The sequence below is a fragment of the Rhinolophus sinicus genome, chromosome 3 (genome assembly GCF_057876585.1).
Source record: "Rhinolophus sinicus isolate RSI-liver-muscle chromosome 3, RSI-T2T, whole genome shotgun sequence".
NCBI classification, from domain to species: domain Eukaryota; kingdom Metazoa; phylum Chordata; class Mammalia; order Chiroptera; family Rhinolophidae; genus Rhinolophus; species Rhinolophus sinicus.
Genome location: NC_142503.1, coordinates 59857751 through 59883230, shown reverse-complemented (window position 1 = coordinate 59883230; position 25480 = coordinate 59857751). Strand labels below are relative to the sequence as shown.

The following is a 25480-nucleotide window of genomic DNA, read 5'->3' as shown; positions in this document are numbered from 1 at the left end:
AGAAGTCATTGGGGACCAGATCAGGTGAGTAGGGAGGGTGTTCCAATACAGTTACTTGTTTACTGGCTAAAAACTCACTCACAGACACTGCCCTGTGAGCTGGTGCATTGTCATGATGCAAGAGCCATGAATTGCTGGCAAAAAGTTCAGGTCGTCTAACTTTTCATGCAGCCTTTTTAGCACTTCCAAACAGTAAACCTGGTTAACTGTCCAGTTGGTACAAATTCATAATGAACAATCCCTCTGATATCAAAAAAGGTTAGCAATAATGCTGCAACAAGTTTGCAAACTTAACTGTCAGATCTCGTATATACGTATGATATGATACACAAGACATGAAGTGCACCTCATCGGCTGACCGAGGTGATCAGCCCATATTCCGTTTGTGGTCCAAAAGAAAACTAAATCTTCTCTCGAGGAAGCAATTTGTATTTATTTTTATCTAGGGCTTATACACTGATTTCCAGCTACGGGAATTTAACTTGCAAAAGCTTTTGTTTAGCCCATACAATGTTTGGGATTTTATTTGTTTGTTTGTTTGTTTTCATTTGCATGCTTTTAGGAGGATTCTGTACTCTCTAGTCCTTCTGCAGTCCCTACCAATCCCTACAGTCTAACAGTAAACTTATGTCACCCACATAAGTTACTGGCTTGAACCTGAAGGCATCTGCTACACATTTAAAAGCAGATGAGTGCCCACAATAAATCTGTGCTATAAACTAAGAACTGTGATGGTAGACATAGGAGAGCTATAGCATCTGAATGAAGGAAATACCTAGGAAGAGATCAATTGGGGGAGGACCTGTGGCTTAAAGACTAAGCTTACAAATCTCTCTCTTTGGCCTTTCATTTGTCTTTATAAAGCTCCTGAGGTAACTGTTTTGTTTTGTTTTATTCATTCATTTTATTTTGTATTTGTAAAACATTATGTAGTTTATAAATTGTATTTTTCCATGATCCTTCGGACAAAACTTAGGGCAAGAATCAGACATCTGTTAGGAAAGTAGGTAACTAAAGCTCAGGGATGTCAAGTCACTTGGCAGACTAGAGGTGGCATGGTATTTAATTGCATGCTCATTCTATTGTACCTGACAGCTGAACATTAAAGAATGTTACCATAAAATATGCATATAAAGTATTTACAAAAATATATATATTCTCCCCACCCCAGTATTTGAGTAATAATACAAGAGATGAATAAAATTTTAGACCCCGGAAAAAATTATAAATTAACACTAAGGCAAAGAATCTGAATGACCAGGTGAAAACTGACCCCAAATGTTATGTTTCCTTTGTTCTCCCAAAACCGTTTATGAAGAGGAAGCATGCCTCTTGCTTATTCTAATTCATGTAGGCTTACTATTTCAAGAATCTGAATGTACTAGATCTTTTCACAGGTAAAGGCTCATAGAGTCCAGGAAGGCATACTACATGGTTAAAATGCAAAAACATGTGGTCACAGGAAAAAAACTGTGAAAGAGAAAAACCACTAGGTAAAACACTAAGATGCGGAAGGAAAAATGGAGGTATCAATTTTGCAAGGATGAAACAAGGTGTCAAAAGGTAGTCTATACAATCCCTTCATTAACAAAACTGTATTTGTGGAAGATATTCACTGGCAGATCAAATCCTGGCACTTTTATTTAGAGAACCAAGTACAAACAAAAGTAAAAATCCTGCAGTCTGTTTGAAGAGCTATGCATGGCCATTTGACAGGCTAATGAGGGGTCAATGTCAGATGCTGTCATTCATTGTCAAATGGAGTAAGAAGTTTATTGCCTGAAAGCACAAATATATTTCACCAGACCAGATGCTACTGAACATTGGGCATTGTGGCATGGCCTAATCAAGACAATTTAAATACACCTCCTTGTCTTAGCTTCTGTATATTTATTGTAAAGTTACAGAAATGATCTGGGATGTTTGAAGAGCACACAAGACATTCATTAGTCTCTGAATCACACTCTACAAAACAAGTGTAGTGATTTTTTTGTTGTTGTTTTCCAGTGAACTTGACATGACTCTGGCAGAGATCAGTGATAGAGTCCCAGGTTTCCCTGGCTTCTACATGTTTATTTCAGGGTTTCCTGGAAGACTGCTTTTCCACTCTTCATGACTAGTTCATGTGATAGTCTCCAATAGAAACAAAGTGACACTTCTTATTACTGTTGGCTGTTGGAAAGCAATTGCAAAGGGAGTGCCTTGAAACAATTAGTACTCTGTAACTGATTATTTAACAATATGTATTTCCAAAGATCTGTTTATCCTCAAAAGGAAGCAGCCAAGACTAAATATGTGCTGTATCTAAGCAGACACCTGCACTGAACCCCTCTGGATGTCAACTGGAAATTTTCTATTCCATTTGCACTTAAATCTGTATGTTTTCATGAGCAAAGGAAGATGGTCCATTTCTTCTGACACCTCAAGGACTATTTTCTTTTAGGAAAATTTCTTCATAGAAGATGGTTTCAGTTTTAAAGCTCAAATTCAATATATAACAATAAGAGATATATGGAAAGTGAGGAAGGAAGAGAGAAAAGAAAGAAGAAAGAGGGGAAAAAGAAGGAGGGTAGGAAAGAAAGAAAAGACTGAAATAAGACAGAAACACTATTTTTCTGTATAAGTAAATGCTTCATGTGTTCAAGGCACTCTAGTGGCCACCATAGAATAACAACAACTAAAAAGTAAAAAAGAAACTATTCCCAAATTTGAGTCACTATTTCCAAGCCCTTTAGGCATTTAAGACGTGGGGTTAGGAATGAAAATGATTTTAACTGATCTTTAATTTGAATATAGGCTATATATTTTTAGCTATAAATTCCATGTTGCAACTCTCTTCTCTGGAATAGTGAATGATTCAAAAACTTCCAGGGCACATCTCGAGACCAGATGCTTATACAAAGGAACATGCATAAGTCAGTTATACAGACACAGTCAAACGAGACTCTGAAGAATGTGATCCCATAACTCACATAACGAGAAGTGTCACATCCCAATACCGTGTCAAGTTTTGCTCTCTTGCCAGTTTTTGCATTCCAAGAAGAATGCCTTTCAGCTTTTGGAACGGTTCTTTTATGCATATGAATTTTTCCCCCAAAACTTATTTTCCATCATCTCCAAGAAGCTCATGCCTGATACTGCTGGCTACCTTTATTATCTTACATGGGACTCCCTACATGTAAGAAGATTGTCAGTCAGTGAAGTTTTGACATAGTAAATGTAAGTATGCCCTTGAAGAAAACCTGAGTCTAACTGGTTGGGGTTAAAAATGGAAAAATACTTTATAACATAATAAAGCCAGGAGTGGTATGCACAATGTTTAATGAGTGTGGCACAGGCACTGGCCAATCAGCATCGCTGCAGGTCTAACACGGGAGTAGGGTTCGAGGTTCCCTGTCCAGCCAAGCATTAGCTTTTTAGCTGCTAGAGGTCTGGGGATGCTTCTGGCTTAAATGGCGAGAAGGCTGGCTGGGACTCATGCAGGGTTTCAACAGTAGGTACTTCAATATTTTAACAACTAATAGGGTTCTACAAGCTGAATATCAGGCCTGACGACTATTCCCATTAATTGTTACACAAATTTGGATATATTTTGGATTATACAGTTTAAGAAAGTTGTGATCTATAAGCATTAGCATAAATCTACTTAGAAATGACAAACTCAACTAATTTTTTTTAAAATAAAGGTTATTGGATTAATGGCTCAGGGAATTAAGAAAAATATTACACATAGTGCTTTATGAATTTCTTGTGGACCACACAAAGACATTTGACTATATGATGGAGCCCAAGGACATTCATAATAAACTAACGTCACACTGAGGAAAGTTCCTCGTGGTTTGACAATAGCTACTGTCCTTGGCCTTTTCCAAACGTACATCAATGAACAAGAAAATTGAGAAAGTATATACAGTGGACATCTATTACTTTGGCTTGCTTAGCATGGTTGCCCTCCCTTTTATTGGTAAAAGAATCCTTTCTTCCGGTGGGAATTCCATTCCATGTGGGTTTTGTGAGATAACTTAACTTCTTCCACCACTAGAGTCTGCTCATGACCCAGGCCTAGCCAGAATACCTGCCACAAGCTGACTGGTTTCTGGATAGTCTGTGGATGTAATTTAAGTCCTTCGCAAAATTTTCCTACTGGGGAATAAGCTCTTTCCCTGTTGGGGAAGGAAAGGTGGTAGGAGACGAGTCTTGCACTGGTGGTGGCCACAATGCTCAAGAAGACTATTGAGTTATAAAAGTAATAGACATATTTAAAATGATTTGTTTACCTCCTTTTTGTATCTATACCCATCATGCTTTATAAAGTACTTAATACATATTTTCTTAAGTGCATATATGTATTAGAAATTTGATAGCTTAACCTGAGTCTTCAGAAAGTCATCAAGAATTCCTGATAATATTTCAAGTGATCAAGATTCCCTTTTTAAAACTGCATCAAATAATAAATGCAAAAAATCAGAATACCTTTCATCCATCAGTCTCAGAGCACCTATGACACAATAATAATCAGGATAAAAAAATGGGGCACTAATCTCCTCTGAGCAAAATACAGTAGCCAAGCATAAGATACAAAATCTACTTTTGTGGTCAGAGGTGTTGACAAAAGTCAGTTAAACAAATACAAAGGCCAGAAAAAACAAACAAACAAACCCACAACTGTTAAGTCTTCATGGAACATCCTTTGAAGAACTTCCTACTACACAGCAATATTGCATGGAAATGCAGACATGAGGCAGTTTTTAAATTAAATGAACCAAATAAACCACAGAGAAGTCATATTTTCCAAGTGTTTCGAAATAGGCATTCCTCTTAGGACTGATTCACTGAGTACTGGCACCAGAAATGTACCAGATACCAGGCAAGAGTGACACAAACAGTCATTGCTTCAATAGTGCCACCGAGATAGAGTTAAGCTCATTAAACATAACTTTGAAATACTGTTAGTTTTTACTTAGCTTGTATTAATTTCCTCAAAGAAAAAGACCATAAAGATTTTTTTTATATCTCCATACAAAATATAGTTCAATATTCGACAGTCCTCCTTTATGATTTAACCTTCATAAGACCTCAGGACACATTTTCCTGTGCATGTGGTTTGGTAGGTTACACCGGTTGCCATTTTAATCTTATATTTGTTTAATTACTGCTGATTCATTCAATTAGATTTCAGGTTTCCACTGAATCCCACCAATATCTCTCTCTAAGCAGTCCGTTTCTTGACCATCTTCCAACCCTCCATCATTTACATTTACTTTCTGCTTAGAAACTGCTCCATACCTTTTACTATTTTTACCTCAAGCTCTCAATTCATTCACCTCAACAAATGACTTTGCTTGCTGACTTTCAGAGAAAAGAGAGGGCATTAGATGTAAATTCCAACTTTCCACACTCTAGAATAGTTTTTTTCGTGTTCACTCATCCTTCCTTCGTTCCCTAACCTGGGAGAAACATCTCTGCTCCTCCCTCAGATAAGCCCTCTTTCACTTCTGTTCTTCTGCCCTGTCCATGATCTTGCCATGGCAGTGAGTCTTTCCTCCAATGGTCAGTTTCTCCTTTTTTGTATGTTCTTTTCAAGCAAAGAAAACAAAAACAAAAAATCTCCCTTTAATCAACCAACCAACCAACCAACCAACCAACCAACCAACCAACCAACTACACAACCTTCCTTCCTAAGCTATTGCTTTCTCTCTTTTTGCATTTTCCATTACATTTCTTGAATAATAAAAACAACTGTTCAGTGTGAGGTACTGTACAATTGCTTTACATTTATTATACCATTTAATTAAATCACACCATAATCCTAAATAGTATTTACTCTTATTTCACAGACTAAGAAAGTAGAATCGAGTAAGTATCCATGACTCAGCTGAAGTCAACCAGATAGCAGGCTGGCGGAGTTAGGATCATGCTCTACTATACCAGGGGTTCTCAAACTGTGGTCCCCAGGCCAGCTGCATCAGCATCATCTGGGAACTTGTTAGACTTGCAAATTCTCAGATCCCACCCAGATCTGCTGCATAGAAACTCTGGGTGTGGAACCTGCCAATCTGTGTTTGAACACGTCCTTCACGTGATTCTAATGCACACTACAGTCGGGGCACCGCTGCACTAGACCACACTGCTCCTCCGTTCTCATTCCATTGTGTGTTCTCTGCTACACATGACCGAGTTAGGTATTGTTTTTCTTTTGAAGCTTCCTTTTTTACCAGCAACTCCAAACCACCTTACCCTGGTTCTCTTTCATTAATAATCTCTTTCACTGGCCCGCTCCCTATACCTAGTTACTAAAACATTGATACCTTTGTCTGATAAATCTCACCAACTCTCCAACCTCATCGCATATTTCCTAGACCCCTGCTCTTGATGTGATCTCCATGTTGACTAAAGGTGTCTGCGCCCAGCCATTCACCCGAGCCAGGCATCTCTAAGTGATGCTCTCACACTCTATATGCCTACAGTTAATTGGCTAACCAAAGTTCATTAATATTTATCTCTGCAACAATTTTTAAAACTGTCACCTACTCCCTATTCCCAGGTGCACTGCCAGAACATTATAGGCTGGAATATGACAATACCTACTTGCCTGGAGCTGCTCCTCTTTTCAATACCCTCCTAAACATTTCTAGTTATCCTTTTAAAAAGTAGTACAAGCATGTCATTCCCATTCAAAATTTAAAAAATGTAAAAACTAAAAAAAAAAAAAAAAAAAAAAAAAAATTAAAAAAGCAAATCAGAACAAAACTAATCCCCCAACCCCCAACCCCCATCCCAACTTCCCTATTACTTAGAAGCTGAAGTTTAACATCCCATCCTGACATGGTAACATGGTATTGAAGCCACCCCACCCTTCTCTCTCCTCTCCCACCACTAGCTTCTAACTGTAAAACCTTTCTTGCTTTCCTCCACTCATTTGCTTAACCTAGGCAAGATTTATCACTGGCCCTTTTTGTAGCCCAGACTAACGCTGTTTTCTCTGCCTGAAATACCCATTTCTAACCATACACTCATCACTTACTGAATAAACATTAGAGGTGTCACAAACTCATGGCCAGGTAAAAATGAATGAATTAAGTCTACCAGGTGTAATGAGGTCACATGCCCCATCTAAAGGGGGCAACATCTATCTACTCAGGACTTGAAAATAGCTGCCAAGCAAGTGTTGCCGTTAAACAAAAGCCAGAAATTCAGGGTTTCGCAATATTAAAAGTTTGCAGCAAAAAAAAATCAAAAAAAAAAAAAAATCTAATAACTGGTCTGTGTACCATTGTGTGTCTACCAAATAAAATGTTATCTGTAGGCTGTCAGTGTGAGCCTTGGTGTTAGTTACACTAGGCCCTAGGGCTTCAGAGGTGAATAGGACAGGGCCTCTGATTTGAGTAGCTCACTTTTGGGGATCAGCTCAAATGTTAGAACAGGCGACAGGAGTAAATAGGCCCTTCACTCAGCTCTCATAACACTCTGTTTACATAGCACCCGCCATAGCTTATGCTTATAGCCAGTTGTTTATTGCCTGGAATCACCAGAACCCAGAGGAGCTGGGCTGTGGTCTCGCAGCAGGGCTGGTACTAGCAGCATTAGCACACGTGCTATTAGTAGATGCTTAATTATAAACGTATCTAGAGCTGTCTACATACCAACTTGCATCAACTTGATTCCAAATTTTAAAGTTACTGTGTATTTTCCCCTTCCTAAATTCATATAATGCTTTCATTAGGCAACCTCCTGTAAAACATGCTCTTCCTAAAGGATTTGTCTCCAAAAAAGCAAACCTAAATATGCTTTGAGTCATATTTCAGCTGTATGACATAATCTGAATATGTTTTTCTACACATGTTCCTTGCGAGATGGTGGTCAAAATAAGGACCATTTAGAGATCTCTCTGTAAATTCAAGAAATTATTTTAGTCTAGAATAGAAGTTTGCACTTTGGAAAAGAAGGAAAATGAGTTCATTTGTTCCATTTGTTAATTTCAGGGTACAACTTTTTTCCATCTAACAAAAGCACTACAGAGTCAGCTTTAATTTTTGCTATACTTATTTAATTTCTAGTTATGCTATCCAAGCACGCACACAAAACTAATTTAAGCTGGGCATTGCCAAACTCAGAGAACTTCAATCAGTTTTTTAGTGAACCAAATCACTCTCATTTTACTAAGCACCAGATTTAAAAGGGGACTGCTTGAACATTGCTATCTGTTTCACTCCTCAACTGATCTAATTTCTAGACACACCATGGTCCAAATATGAGCACAGGTTCTCCATGGCTGCCACCTGCAAAGTCTATAAACATCAATCATGTTGAACAAAAATATGTTTTTGCAGTTACTTAGATGTTCTGAAAATAAAGGAGGGTCGATATTTTATGTCTTCCCTTTCTGTATAATCAGCAAGTTAGGAGTCCAGCCATATCTCAGGTGTTAAAGATTTAACCCCCATCATTTTTTTCTACAACTCTGTGCATGTTATTATACGCACAAATTCACATCTGTGTGGACACTTGATTCCTTTACATTGAACTCAGTGCCGTGTTCATTAGCATACATGTGTGCCATCAGTAACTAAAATATAAGGCTTACCTGCAGACTGTTGAAAATAACAAAGAGGACCAACATCCAGAAGTGTCTGTAAGCCATGTGCAGGCCTCCCCAAAGCCATGTCAAAGAAATCAGGGCAAAGAGATATAAAACCAGAGGAATTTCTAGAAATCATAAAAAAAAAGGAGAAAAAGAAAATGTGAGCTTCAGAATACTGAGTAGTCACAAATATACACAAAATTATTTTTGGCTCCTTTCTTGCAATACTCTCTAAGCCTAAGTGCCCATTTTGAAAGAACAACCTTGGAAATCCCATTCTTATGCCAGAGAAGAGCAGGCACTTTGCTGAGTCCACATTCTTTCTGTTTTACTGGTAGGCAGGGGGATGGGTTAGAATGATAACTGTTCCTCTCCTCGATTGCCACCTGCTGGACTGTACTAGAAGTGCCACAAACAACTGCGAAGGTGCAATCACTTTGTAATCCCAGGTAAATCTTAAAAGATCGCTCCACTAGAAAATGACAGGCAGGTAGACATCAGTGTGCTCCCGAAATTTGCGTAGTCCAATTTGACATTTTAAAACAGAGATGATATAAAAACTTGTTTGTATGTGATGGAAAAGTATTTACTCATCTCTTTTGTTCTGACTGAGAAGACACCCAACTTCATAACTAGAGATAAAGTGACAGATTCAATACCGTCAACGCTAAATTTATTCTACCCATTATTTTCTCACGCAATTTGTTTCAATAGTTTTCAGAACAGATTTCTTCAGGGCCAACGGACTTCATTACCCTTCCCACTTGTTTTTGATATTTGGGTTTTATAATAATAACCTTAAAGAGGGATCTTAATTTTAAAATAACAAGCTATGTAAGAGTTGGAAAGTGAATCAGATCTTAGCAGCTGCAGAGAAACACATTTTCAAGTTGTTGAAAGATGTCAGTCTGGACCACACCACTGACAACTCTCATGACAGACCTGAAAGTTCATTACTCACCATCGTCAATTAACACTTAAAATCCACATATACTGGAGGAAATTTGAACAATTAAATACAACTGTAGTAATTTAAAATTTTTATTTTATTTTGAAACAATCTCAAACTTACAGAAGAGCGGCAAGTACAGTATGACAACAAAGTTTTTTTTCCTGAACTATTTGAAAGTTGCCAGCCTGATTTCCCATCCCCCTCTGTAATACTTTAATGTGTATTTTCTACAAAGACATTGTCCTACATAAACACAATACAAATCAAATCAGGAAATTACCGCTGAGACCCCATTCAGTATCTGTCAATTACCCCAGTAGTTTCCTTTGTAGCAGAAGGATCTGGTAGACAGGTTTCTGTAGTCTCCTTTAATCCCAACCAGTTCCCCTGTGTGTCCTTGGTTTGCATGACACTGACATTTTAAAGATTACCAGCCAGTTCTTCATGTAGAGTATCCTTAAATTTGAGTTTCTCTAAAGTTTTCTTGTGATTCAGATTATAATCTTTGTCAGAAATTATAGAAGTGATGCTGGGTTCTTTTTAGAGCATTTTATTGGGTGGCACAAGAACTCAATTTGTCCCATTACTTAGGATACTCCTTGTTTTTTTGGCTCAAAAGGATGTTTCCAGCTCATCTTGTACTTGCCCTCCTGCCTCAGTCCTGGTTTCTTTTAGGGACGAATGCTATTTAGAAACCAAGCTCTAGGGTTAAATACACTCATTGCTATTGGGGTGTTGCAGCTCCTAAGCCCTTTCAGTAGACAGAGCTCAAGAATATATGCAGCTTTTCTTCCCTGACTGCTTGAGGGTCAGCTGCCACCATGAATGACACAGTAACTATCCAGACCAGGAAGTTCATGACCAATAGGCTACTTCAACAGAAACAAATGGTCATGACATCCGTCACCCTGGGAAGGCAATGGTACCTAAGGCAGAAATTTGGGAAAAAATAGCCAAAATGTATAAGACCACCAGATGTCATCTTTGTATTTGGATTCAGAACCCATTTTGGTGGTGGCAAGACCACTGGCTTTGGCATGACTTATGATTCCTTGGATTGCACTAAGAAAAATGAACCCAAACATAGACATGCAAGAGATATGGCGTCTATGAGAAGAAAAAGGCCTCAAGAAAATAGTGAAAGGAAGCAAGAAGAGAATGAAGAAAAGTTAGGGAACTTGCAAAGGCCAATGTTGGTGCTGGCAAAAAGTGAGGTAGAGACTGGACGACAGAAGGAGTGAAGATTCGTCAGTGACTTCATCTGTGGTGATTGAGCTGAGTTTCATAAGAGAAGTGATAAACTAAGAACTCAAAAAAAAAAAGAATATATATGTACACATGTGCATACACACAGAAACACATGTTTACATCTATGTTTCTCTATATAATGAAAGTCATTACTTCACACCAATACTACAATTCCAAATGCAACACAACAGGGTTCATTATGATTTTCTCCCTTTCCATTTTTGTAAGTCCCTTCTCTGTTCAGAAGTCTACATATTTAAGGGGTGGCCAGTTAGCTCAGTTGGTTAGAGCACAGTGCTCTTAACAACAAGGTTGCTGGGTGGATCCCCACATGGGCCACTGTGAGCTGCGCCCTCCACAACTGGATCTAAACAACTACTTGACTTGGAGCTGATGGGTCCTGGAAAAACACACTTAAATAAATAAATAAGTTGAAAAAGAAGAGTCTATTTATTTAATATTATTCTTCACATGTTTACCTATTTGATCAACTGCCCTATTTGATTGTTTAACCAGTGTCTCATTGCTGTCATCCCTCCCCTTGCACCGATGGCCTCGCAAATGCACTCAGGTTCTAACACCTCACGCTAGGCTGCACCCCACCCCTCACATGGATGCCCTCCTCACAATGATTGGGGTCTGACACTTCATGTTTACACACCTTCCTGTGGATTCATACCCTGCTCTGTACCAACTTACGGCATTACGATGGAATTGATTGGGAAAGGAAAGGAAAGAACAAGAAGAGAAAGGAAAAAAAAAAGGAAGTGGGAAAGGAAGAGGAAGAAGGAACTTGAGAAATATTTTTGTTTTTTGAGAAGAAAAAAGGCTTTACAAAGAGACTATACTGGTATCTTGTCAGATATATTCTTCGTAGAAAAATATAAAATTGAGTTATTATAACTGCACAGATAAAAGAATAATATATGACACAGTTTATACAGAAGAATAATTCCTTTGTCATTAATGCCTTACAGTTGGACAGGTGAGAAGACTATTGATTTATGCTGTTATAAAAATTCATTTTTGTTTAATGAAATACAATTTGATAAGAGTTCTGGCCTCATTTTCACTTCTGACAAGATACCCTAATATTTAAGAAACTGCCTAAACTCTGCTCGTGAAAATTTTCAAAGATTAGGTATGAAGTCTGGCAATGACATTCCTTGCCCCCACTGTGTAAGTACAGAATTCTATTTATGGCTCTGTGCAGAGTACAAAAGGACATGCATATTTTGCAGGAACGAGTATGCACCAAATTTTAAAAAATTGGCCTGCATGTTCCTCTGAATGCCTAGAGCCAAACAAGTACTGTGTGTTGACAAATCTCAGCAGCGAAGCCAAGAGAACATGCCAGGACTGACTAGAAACACCCATGGTCCATGTTTTTCTGGAACTCTGTAGGAAAGTGTGGTAGCTTGGCACCCCAGATCAGAAACTCTGAAAAGAAGAAAGCCAGTCATAACTAGCTCGGTGTACTGAACCACAGATCCCAGGGCTGGTTTTCCAGCCATTCGACAATGATTAAGATACAATGTCATATGGAAGAAACACATTCAGATGCACATCTGGATATTGTGGGCCTGAAGTTTATAGAACTTGAATATGCTTTTAAAAAAATAAAAATCAGAAAAGCACAATTAGGTATAAGATCTTGAAAGGGGCCCAGGCAAGTAAGAGGCCCTGAAACTTAAGTTTCATCAGCTTTATGGTTAATCCACCTGAGGAGGTATCTTTCACCCTCTTTGGGACCTAGAGTAACAATGACCAAAAGGGGAAGGGGTGTTGGGAGTGGGTGACAGTGATGAAAGCGGGAGGGGACGTGTTGTTAACAGCTACTACGCATTCCATTTGGCAAATTGGAAATTAGTGCTCCATTTAATGTAAATTATTTCAGTTTCATATTTCCTCAGCTGACATTTCACATTTGGTAAATTACTAGTAACCTTTCTGTTGTCTATATAAGTCAGTACTTACCAAAGCAGGCATTTATAGTTGGCAATGTTAGAAACTTATGTTTAAGGGTGAATTAGTTAACAGAAAACAGAATCATTTCAATATTCTCAATAAAAGGAAGGCTTAAAAACACAGTATTGGGCCCAAGGAATAATGTTATCTATAAAAAAGACTATGCTATCCAGTATATATAAAGAACTACTACCATTCAACAGCAAAAAACCAAACATCCCAATTCAAAAATGGGCAAAGATTTGAATAGACATTTCTCCAAAGAAGATATACAAATGGCCAATGAGTACATGAAAAGATGCTCAACATCACTACTCATCAGGGAAATGCAAGTCAAAACCACAATGAGATACCACTTCATACCCACTAGGATGGCTATTGTCAAAAAAACAGAAAATTACAAATGTTGGAAAAGATGTGGAGAGAGTAGAACCCTTGTGCATTGCTGTTGGGGATGTAATATGGTACAGTTGCTGTGAAAAACACAGTTTGGTGATACTTCAAAAAGTTAAACAAAATTATCATGTGATCTGGCAATTCCACTTCTAGATATATACTCAAAACAGCTGAAATCAGAGATTCAAACGGAGACTTGTACACTTGTGTTCATGACAGCATTATTCACAGTAGCCAAAAGGTGAAAACAATCTAGTGTCCATAACGGAACGTAGATATTTATGGAACAATGGAATATTATCCAGCCTTAAAAAGGAATGAAGTGCTGACACTTGCTACAACATGGATGAATATTGAAGACATTAAGTAAACCAGGCCAGACACAAAAGGACAAATATTGTATTATTCCACTTATATGAGGTGCCTAGAAGAGGCAAATTCATAGAGACAGAAAATAGAAGCGAGGTCAGCAGGGGCTGTGAGGAGGGGGGAATAGGGAGTTATTGTTTAATGGGCAGAGAGTGTATGTTTGGGAAGATGAAAAGTTCTGAAAATGAACAGAGGTGATGGTTGCACAACATTGCGAATGTACTTAATGTCACTGAATTGTGCACCTGAAAATCATTAAAATTGTAAATTGTATATTGTGCATATTTTCCTATAATTAAAAAGAAAAAAAAAGACTATGTGAAAAAAGGCAGACTTGTGTCAGATGAAGTTCTACAGGGAGAAAAATAAAATAAAATCTTCAAAGTACTTAATTTAGCAAGGAATCACTAATGTGAAATTACTTAAACTAGTGAAAAGTCAATAATGTGAAAAATAAAGTAGTTTGAAAAAAAGAAATTGTGAAAGAAATTGTGGAAAGGGAAGAAAACAGCAAATGGATGTGTCATTTAGTACTACTATCATTAAGTAAGTCTATTTATAGGAGTTAGTAAATTCCACTGAGAATACATAAAATCTATTTTTTAGTAGAAAATAGGATTTCAATGAATTTAATTGCCATTTTTTATGAAAGTATGGTGCTGTATTATCTCTTTTCTTTGTAATTGCAGCTTTGGCGTTTATTGCTATGCACCAGTGACAACAATGATGGCTTTATTATGGAAATCACACCTCATTTACATGAGACTGAAATTTATTCTGTGTTTACACTCTTCTAAAGTACTTGTTTTAATTTTACCTCGCTGACCTTCTGATTCTAACAATTTGGATGTGCTACTAAAACACTCATCAACGTGAAAAAGGAATACAACTGTGAAATAATGTGGATTTAAGATATTTATGGCTCTATAGCCAACAATAGGCATGTATTTTTTTTAATTAGAAAAAAAGGTAATTAAAAAAAAGATATCAGCAGGCCTTATGTCTAAAATATGGCTTTATTCTGAAACTAATAGATACTTTGAGGCAAAGACATTTCATTGCTCTAACCCATTTCTTGGTGAGAAAACATTGTGTTCTTGAGCTTTCTTAACAAGGTTTCACACTAATCCCACAATGCATAGTCACCTACCAGTCTCCTTGCAAATAAACCTAATATAGAAGACAACAGGGCACATATTTCACAGAACTGCCAAATCAGCATTAGGATATTGTGGGTGGAACAGATAAAAAATTATGGATTAGATATGCAAATTGTTCAAAGAAACTCTCCATACCTCATTTGGGTAGCTTTCGGTCCTAATCTTTGCTCACTAGTCCTATATTTGGTTACAAATTTCGAATTTCCTCTTTGCGTCAGTACTTCAAACACATTCCGCAGAGAGTTCTTTAAAATCCATTTGGATAAGGGAACCCACTTAAGTCCTGTGGCTTCTATCTCCAGATACAGTTGCAAATGTTTGCTGCAGCAGGCTAGACTGTGTATCTGAACTCTCCATTATGAACTCTTCACTGTACTTAGCCACCCTTACTAAGTTCAAAATTTCTAGAGTTACCTTCTTTCAATGACCACCTTAGAGCCACAATTTCCAAATATTCATCTCCATCTCTCCTTAGCTCCAGATCTCCAAGCCTGGAGATCCTCAAAACATCTCAAACTCAGTTTATATAAAGCTGAATTTAGTATCCTTCCTCTCAAGCTTTCTCTTCTTTCTGAGTACTAGTACCACCAGCTACACAAATGTACCCCATTATTGAATTTTCATCATATGCTGTACCAAACGGAGTGGGAGTGGGGAACTATGCACATAATACAGTCAGCACAGAGCCTGGAACAAAGCACATGCTCACTAAGCCTTATCTGCTATCACCCTCATTCATTACCATCATTACTTTAGTCAAGTTAGGGCAATAGTGCGTGGCTTTAGATAGCCCCCTCTTGCATATGTGAAATGCCCAAAGATCATGTAATAAAGAAATGTTTAACTTCTTTTGTACCTGAATTTCTCAAATTTATTTGGCTACAGCACCCTTCTGTTTACCTGACATAATCTGAAGGTCACACTTGGAGGAAGGTTGTTTTCAGTGTACAGACTCTAAGTCCTGTTACATCCAAACTGTGGCGAAAACTTCCTGACAAACCTGTTTTAAATGGACTTCTCAGTATCTTCTATTACCTTCCCTCTCCTTTTGATATTTTCCATCCTATTCTATTCTATTCTATTCTATTCTATTCTATTCTATTCTATTCTATTCTATTCTATTCTATTCTATTCTACCCTACCCTACCCTACCCTACCCTACCCTACCCTACCCTACCTTACCCTACCCTATTCAATTCTTTTTCTATTCTATACCATCACATCCCATCCTGTTCCACTTAAAATGCTGGCAATGAGACTCACCATTATGTTGGGGCCTACAATTTGTAAATCTCTGATCTAAAAGATAATTTAAATAGGCTTTTGTAGGTTATCATAATTCTATCTACATTGTAGACATAAGGTGGGTACAGCAAATATAACTATAGCCGCGGCTTACACCTACTACCTTCTTACATGGATTTACCTGGATTACCCTGACCCTTACTGATACATGAAGGAGGTCAGACTAATTTGGAAGGATCTGTCCAGGTGAGATACTGGATCTGAAGGCAGAGAAGAGAGTCAATAGTGGCCTACAGTATAGTTTCCAGGGGAATGTGAGCAAATTCTCAAGGGAGTCTCCAAGTCTGCTGAGAACCTAAATAGCAGTCCTTTGTCAATGGCTGACTTAGGGCTTTCGTGGATGCTGAAGGGCAGTCCAGTGTCAGGCCTACGTTGAGTGTGATTTATTGGGACTGAAAAAAAAAATGGTACAAGCCTAGAATTATGGTCTCGTCGTGTAAAAGCTATATATAATTTTCAATTTGCAGGCTATAATTTTGAATCTAAGGAGAATAATCAAGTTAGATGAGACATACCCACATGGACCTTGCATGAACTGTTATTAGAGTAATTCCATTTGAATCATGTACTTCAAAGTTGCCAGATGCTATCATACTGGGGGCAGGGGGTCAAAGAGGTCTGTGATTCTTAAGGAAAAGGTTAAATGTTCTGTTTTCTTCTTGTGAAGAATAATGTCTTGGAACTAGGGGAAGGAAAATTATCATTTGGGTTCACAGGCAAAGAGTAATTTTCTACACATTTTATAAATGTGTCATAAAAATGACATTATGACAAAAGTTTTCAGAAGATCAGAGTGCTAAACCAAACATGAAGTCAACTAACTAACAATTGAAGACTGGCTTAACCTAGTTTTCTAACTACATTACCAGTTACTCAGCCATTAAATGTTCAAAACAGTCATCTCCAGGCATGCTGAAGCACTTAGTAGCTCCCAATACACTCAGCGTTGATAATATAATGAAAACATACAAGGCATCTTTCAATCTGCCTACATCTATATTTTGAATCTTACTAGATGGCCTCATAATTTTGGGAAATTGGGATACTATGTATTTGGCCATGAATAGCCAGTCATGTTTTAAAGAGTTTGATAGGACATTACACTGTAGTCATTAAGATTTAATAGGCTCAAATTCAACAATGAAGTCTTGAGTCGATTCTGACACAATGTCTCAAAAAAATTAACACTAAAGATAACTCTATGCGTGTAAGAAAATATTTTTATAGTGTGTTAGGCATATGTTAATTCCTACAAATGTTTTCTGGTAGATGCTCAATCTAGATAAATACCAGCTGACCTGAATGCTTTTCTTTCTTTCATTTGGTTCTCTAGCCATCACATTACAAAACTTGGTAACACCAATTTAAAATTTTATTTTTGTTTTTGATTTCCTTTCCCATGTCAATATTCTAAAATATCTACTTTAGTTAAATCCTTTGGTTCCTCTCTATCAATGTGATTTAACTGCATATCATCTCCCAACAGCTGTCAGATTATCAGGACATTGCCTGGTCTTAAAAATAATATTGTGTGTATATTCCCAAAAGCTTTGGGGAATTATTGATTCTCTGCTGTTAAATAACTATATTTGTACATAAAGACAATTAATACCAAACCCACCTACAGAGATGTGTTCAGGCACATACAACAATAACAGACCACAAAGACCACTTAAATAACAGCACAGTACCCACAGGTGTGGCAGGGATTTTTATGCCTGTAGGAGTAAACTAGTATTTTAGTGCTCATTCTTACTAACAACCGTGGACCACGCCTTTACTGAGAAAAGAAAGAGAAACCATTGTGTTAAGAAAGAAAGACAATCCCCAGATTGAATGCCATGTGTGTGATCTAGGGAGAAGGAGGCTGTCCAAAAAAAAAATAAAATAAAATTGACATCTATATTGACAATATTTGTATATTAGTGATTTGTACCCAATGATATACCTTTAAAATTTTCTTTCTGTATTTGTGGACCTCTGTATCTGTGGACCTTAAAATTTGTGAAATTTTGATTCCAACTCTTTTTCTCCTTTCACCTGGAGTTAGAACTGTTAATGGTTAGACTGTTTCACAGGTGTCAAATGACAGTAGCAAATGTAAAGTAGACACCACAGTTTATTTTTGCCCTAGGCTCAAAATTCTGTTTCCAGTCCTTTCTTTCCTCTTTCCTTCCTTTTCTTCCTTCCTTCATTCATTCCTTTCAAGTAAGAGCAGTGGAATTTTATTTAACTCTAGGTACTATGGGTTTGGCATTACCATGTTTCCCCGAAAATAAGACCTAGCTAGACCATCAGCTTTAATGCATCTTTTGGAGCAAAAATTAATATAAGACCTGGACTTATTTTATTATAAGACCAGGTATAATATAATATAATATAATATAATATAATATAATATAATATAATATAATATAATATAATATAATATAATATAATATAATATAATATAATACCGGGTCTTATATAAGACCCGGTCTTATATTAATTTTTGCTCCAAAAGATGCATTAGAGCTGATGGTCCAGCTAGGTTTTATTTTCGGGGAAACACGGTAGTAGGTAAGACTAATGAATGAGCAGCCATACAGGCTTTTAGTCACTGTGCTTCCCAAGCCCTACCCCCCAAATGGAGCTATTTTTCACTATTCAATTCCATCTTTAATATGCTAGACAGATCATGTTACATTTTGTTTATTTGTTTGTTTCTTTTTTTAACCAGGTGAAGTTGATTCTGTGATCAAGTTTATGAAACACATTTATAAAAAAACATTTTTTTTTTTAATGGTGGCAAAGCTGCTTTACCATAACCATAGATTATGTATTTATTTGCAAATACTCTGGCACTGGGGGGGGGGGGGAGAGGGAAAGGAGGGCTTGATGGAGAGAAGGAAATCACCACATTTCTTGGAAACTGTATAATTAAATGAGGGTAAGGATCAAATATTGTTCATTTCAATTATTTGTTAATTTACAACCACACTGGTTTACATTGCCTTTATAATACTATCTGATAGGGCTTTAAACTGCTCTTAGACACTTTTAGTCTTTATGACCCAATTTCTACTTCTTTCTTGAAGTTGATGCATACTAATTAGAAATCATATCATTTGCTTTCCTGAAGGATATTTATACTAAATTTAATAATTTGCTTCTGTAAAACTCAATTAAAAGAAAAAGATCTATTTTGAATGTGGGACTTCAGCCAACTACTTTTTTTTTTGAAAGCATGCATTGGGGGTGACTGAGTGAGATTTGTTCACTAAAAAAGGCAGAACAGTAGAGTGGTTATGAATAACATGGACTTGAGCCAGATTACTTGAGGGCCATTTACTAGCTGTGCGATCTTGGTGAGTTACATAGCTGCTCTGAGACACAATTTCCTCATCTATAGTATTAGCACCTCCCAAGTAGGCTTTTGTAGATTCAGTGAGGATTTAATGGTTGAAATGCACAACACTTAGAACAGTTTTACATAAACTTTGGTTGTTGTTTTTATTCAAAAAATATATTTCATTAGCAAGAATAAAAATCTATTAGCTAAAATGTGATAGGTAAAAGGATGAACTAGATATGGATTTTTTTCAAATATTATATAAGTATATATACATATATACACTATAATGAAAAGTAGAAGGTAAATGTTAGAAGAAAGAGATCAGTTATATAATAATTCAAGGAAAGCAGCAGTTATTTCCTGTTAATGGTATGGGGAGGCCTTTGTGAGGAAGAAGGAATTTCAGGTAGGCCCTAAAGATAAGCTATATTTGAACATGTAAATTCTGAGTTTAAGGCAGTGGGAATAGCATAAAGGAAGGCAAAAAGGCAAATGCATAAATCAGTGTAAAATATTCTTTCTGATTGAAGTTAAAGGTCCATAAAAGTGAATAGTGAGAAGAGTATTTGTAGCACAAGGTCATGAAGGCCTCCTGAGGGCCAGAGTAAGCAATACAGAATTATTTTATAGGAAATGGAGAGCCATTTAAAATTTCTGAGAAGAGGTATGGCCTAATCAAAACACAGCTTAATCTTATAGGAAAGTAAATAGATTGGTGGAGAGAATGTTGGAGGCAGGGATACCAGTTCGGTAACTGCTGCCGAGGTCGAGTGAGAGATAATGCAGCCTTGAGGCAAGGGAATGGCAGAGGAGGAAGGGCCTCTTACAATGGAAAGAAGGGGGTGGACACAAAAAATATTACAGGAAGGGGGTGGACACAAAAAATATTGCAGTAGTGCCCCTAGATCAGAAAACAATGAGAAACTTTAAAACTACGGAGATACTAGGACTTCATCACTGGAGATTCTAAATCAGTAAGCCTGCAGAGGGACTCATCAAACCGTAATTTCTGAGTGTGATTTTGATGATCAGTCAGGTTTGACACCCACTGACCTGAAAGTCTATGACTATGGAGTAAGAGAAATTACACTGGCTTCAAGGTTAGGAAAATAAGAAAAGGATTAAGAGGAAGAAGAGAAGAAAGAATAACACTGAAAGAATAACAATTGGGATAGGGAGATGGGCAAAGTTGATGACAATTGATGACAATGTACTTCCTGAGGACAACATATTATTCTCAGGAAGAGGATAGAAAAGAAGAAGCTGAGAAGGGAAGTTGGGCTCGAGTTGATAGGTTTGAAAATTACCACTATGATTTGAAAAAGGCAAAGGAACATATACTGAAAAAACACACAGACTCAAGAGTTATGAGTCATAAGGAAAATGAGATTTTGGCCCGGGATTTAGCAGGAAAATTAAAATAAGAAAGGATTATGTAAAACAATTGAGGTAGACTATTTGAGGAAGGGTAGTGATTGATGCAGAAGGGTTTAAGGATAAAGACATGAGGAAGAGATCAGTAGATTTGGTGCCCAAAGTTACACGTGATGAATGAAAGAGAATAGGCAAGGTACTCTCAAAGCTTAGCAGTGAACATAAGGTGATGAGTATAGGTAACTCATATAGATTTCTAGGCAAGAAGTTTGTTGATGAAGGAGAGAGACAGGGGAGTAACTTGATAAGATGGCAGCATTATGAGTAAGCTCTTTTAGGCAATGAAAAGTGATGCATGTTTTTGGATGGAGGGGAAAGGCACAGAGAAGAGAAAGATGTTTAAGACGTAAGGCAACTGTGGAAAATTGAATGAAACACATTCCAAGAGAAGGAAAAAATGATGAAGGGCACAATTGTGAGGATTGGCTGTGGTAAGAATGAGTAATTTATCTCCTTATCTAAAATGGGAGGAAAAGTGATAGAGAAGGGAGACAACAAAGAGAAATGATGATATAAAAATAAGGAAAGTTGAGGGAGGTCCATCAGGTTGTTTTCATAATTGTATAGAGAGTGAGAATAAAAGGTATTACACACAAGACTTAAGGGCAGTGGAATCTGTTTCAAAGATTACTTAAGAAGCAATTAAAGATAATCCAAAGGCTTTCTGAGAAGCAGAGATGGCCCAGTTTAAATTTACTTAGAACAAATTAGTATCTATTACAGAGTAGTACTAATTGGCTGGTAAAGAGAAGTGTATGGCATAGATAGGGCTGATAATTGGCACAACTGCTTAAGGAAGGGGCCAGGTTGGTGAGAAATCAAAGGACCTAGTGAAAAAATATCCTTGGAATGTCCAATCACAGGGTGGGGAGAAGGGAGGTCACAATGAGGATAAAGAACAAGTGGGAGTGAGGAGCAAGGAGAGGAGGACAGAAAGAGGTTGTGCTCAGTGAAAGATGTAGAGAAGGAAACAGTGACCCAGGAAGGGACAATATCATGGGAAATGATTTAAGAATAGAAGGAAGAAAAAAATTAATCAGGGACATAGCACCTTGAAATGCAGGAAGGAACAAAAATATTTTTGACATTTTATTAGTTGGAAGGAGTGGCCTCTTGCAACTCGTTGTAAGGAAAGTGATCTTTTACGAGGCAAGCCATTTCAGTTATGATAAGGTAAGTGAAACAGTACTTTTGTGAAAAGATCTTTACCTTTGATATGGTGCACTTTTCTTCTGAAAGGAAACAACACAAAAATGTCATTCTCTTTTATTCAACTTCTGAGTTTTATAATACGTAAAATATTAAGTGTTGGGCATTATGATCATAGGTATTAGGTCAAATATACATTTTAAAAGAAATTTGGGATGCAATTGCTCATTTCCCAGGTTAGCTGTCCTGTCTGCATTTCCTATTTTTGTAGTTTTAGCAACCTCATTTTCCTTTATTTCTGGATCTTCTCTTTAATATTATACAGCTGATTAATTAAAATGTGATCAACTATTATTTTGTGACTGTATATTTTTTTAAAGAACTGTAGGCACTGAATCATAAATTGAAAGTGTCTCTAAATAATGAGAATGGCAATAAATAATACATGGAAAAGGTTGCAAACCAAGAATGGAATTTATACCTAAGAACTTGGGATTTGGCTGAGTAGAGAGAACCAAGGCATCTTGTAGGATCACTACGTAGACAACAACAAAGGTGGCTCATAGACCAGGTCAAGGCGGGAATATCGGGTTTTCAACATCATAAACATGCCAACATAAAACAGCCTTAAAAAGTGATTTTTCAACTATCTAGTTGTGTTTTTCATACATTGTTTTGAAATTCGCTGGGCAAATTTTAGACAGACACATTAAAAAAGAGTCAGAAGTTGTATTTTCACCAGCCAAGAGTTAAATGGAAGACTTCAGTCATCCATTAAAAAAGAATGTGCTCTTAGTTTAAAGCAATAAACACGAGTAATTATTTTTATGTAGTTTTCAAAGGAGTAGAAAGTAATGCCTCATCAGTCATTTTTCCAGGATAAACAAAAAAGGATTTGAGTAGAAAGTCCTTTAAAAAGAATGGAGTATGCCAGAAAAATTAAAATTTAAAATTTTTATTAATTTGGAGAAAAACTGTCATGGAAAAATATGGGAAACTCACTTTGCCTATGTCCAAAAACTATAAACAACTGGGAAAGTTTCATTGATTCTCTGGGTCAAACCGAGTCATGTCAATGTATGTGACATCAACAAGAGATGGCAATCTCATTGAAGGTCAAAGAGTGTGCATTGCACCCAGAGCAACGATGTACTGATGCTCTGTTACTGGCTTTAAATATGTTCCATATCGTTCACGTCTTCTACTAACGCCCTACTGAAGCCTAATCACGATGGGTTGCAAGACGGAAATTACTTTCAATTCCATTCCCTCTCCTCCCTGACCATAAACTTGTTGATAAACTCAACAAGTCAGAGTGAATTCAGTTACGTTATTTAAATCCAGACTTATCAGAAATCATGTCACTTTTAGGCCAACGGCACTAGTTCAGCATGGCTGAAGAAGAGGGGATACCGTGTTTCCCCCCAAATAACTCCTAGCTGGACAATCAGCTCTAAGCGTCTTTTGGAGCAAAAATTAATATAAGACCCGGTCTTATTTTAATATAATACAAAACCCAGTCTATAATATAATATAATACCGGGTCTTATATTAATTTTTGGTCCAAATGATGCATTAGAGCAGATTGTCTGGCTAGGTCTTATTTTCAGGGAAACACGGTATTCGGAGATGGGGACTTTGGAAGGTAATTAGGTCATGAGGGTCGAGCCCTTATGATGGGATGAGAACCCTTACAAGAAGAGACACGAAAGAACTAACACTCCCTACCTCCTGCCCTCTCTGTCTACCATGTGAGGACACAGCAAGAAGATGGACATCTGTAAGCCAAGAAGAGGGCTCTCATTAGGAACTGAACTGGCCAGCACCCAGACTGGGAGACTTCTCAGCCTGTAGAACTGTGAGGAGTGTGAATTTCAGTTGTTTAAGGCACCTAGTCTATGGTATTTTGTGGCAGCTCAAGCTGGTTAATACACCAGGCATAATCATGAAGAAAGAAAGAAGGAGACATATTTGAGAGACATCTAAGAAGGATATAGGACAAAGGAGTTACATATCTGACTGTGGATTCTGAATGAATCACGTGCTAAAAGAGTTATGCTAATAGAAACACCAACACATACTGCTTAGTATGTTCCATAGAGCATACTAAAGACTTTATATGAATCAGCATTTAATCATTCCTTCAAACATCTCTATAAAGTTAAGGATTATTATTGTGCCTGCACTATATGTAAGAATAATGAGGAAAACTAGGAATGTTTCAGTACTCTAAAGAGAGGGGCAGTCTGTCTTGGAAATCAGAAGATGAAGGAATAACTTGCCAGCCCAGATTACTTCAAATTCTTTCTGGGGAAAGGACTCTAGTAATTACTTTTATAGAATTAGAGTTTTCTAGGTTTAATTTACTGTTTACATGTTATTTTTCTCAATAAAAGTTTTAATAACAGCATGGTATTGGTGCTAGTAGTAATGGCAGCTCAGTCAGAGCTTGAGAGTCACCTGTGGTTCTAATTCCAACGACAAACTTGGCCACTTTTCTATGCCTCTCATGTGTTTGATTTTCTTATCTGAGCACAGGAATCATAATACCTGTTTCATAGGATTCTTGTAAAAATAGAGATAATACATTCAAAATGGTTAGCACCGTGTCTGGCATATGGTGAGTCTTAGATGGTAGTGGTGATGATAATAATAGTTAGGACTACCAGGGCCCAAGTATAATAAATTCACATCTGCCACTTATATGCATTCCAGCCCTTTATTTTCAATTCCAACCCCACCATATCCATGCTCTGTGCCCTTGGCCCACCTAGAAAACAAATGTAAATTGAATTTAACAGTTTAATACTGAAATAAAGTAAATAGAGAACTACCCTTGTCCTCATCAGTATTTAACGGAGACTAGGTGAAAGCCAGTTCACTAAAGGTAAAGATATTCAGGAAACTTGAGTTCTAAAAAGACCCAGCTCTGTCACAAATTATCAGTCCCTTTACTTATTTGGTTACATGTGTAAATCAGGAGTTTAAACAGAAATTTAAGCTTTCTCTCAACTCTATGATTTTATTTTTATAAAAGTATTTTTAATAAAAGTATTTTACAATACTTTTTATCTGGATATTTAAGTCTTAGGAAACGAACTCTTGATGTTAGTTTTTAATAAGCATGATCAAATCCCAAACGTTTTCCAAAACAATAATGAAGAAAACAAACAATGAATGACTGACTACACATCATCTTTCAGTCTCAAAGATTTCTGATTTGACTCTTTGAAGACTGTGGTCATAGATATGAATCTGAAAAGAGGATGAGCATGCACAATGTTTCTTAAATATTTTGCATTTTCCCCACTGCTACTGGCAAAATGTGGGAGGACTGAACTATGTTCACAAAGGTTTTTCAAGCTCAAGTGGAAGAGATTGTTCATTGTAAAATGAGAAGCTCTGGGATTTTCTTGGGTCCCTGGGTATTGTTTTTTTCTTTTATTTTATTTTCAGCAATGGAACTGAGAGTAGACTGCAGATAAGCAGCTTACTGCCAAGGACATGTGAAACCTGTTATATTGGTCATTCTGGATCTGATTCAAGCACATACTGTTACTAGGTAAGATTACTTTTATTTCACT

At 37.0% G+C, this 25480-nt stretch overlaps 1 protein-coding gene across 1 annotated transcript in view; it reads right to left on the bottom strand.

Annotated features, from left to right (window-relative positions):
* ADGRV1 (adhesion G protein-coupled receptor V1) overlaps nt 1-25480 on the bottom strand; it is a 503930-nt gene that overhangs the window by 51781 nt on the left and 426669 nt on the right. Inside the window, exon 87 of the mRNA XM_019734240.3 lies at nt 8585-8706. Coding sequence (XP_019589799.3) covers nt 8585-8706 — 122 coding nt within the window. The remainder of the gene's footprint in view (nt 1-8584; nt 8707-25480) is intronic.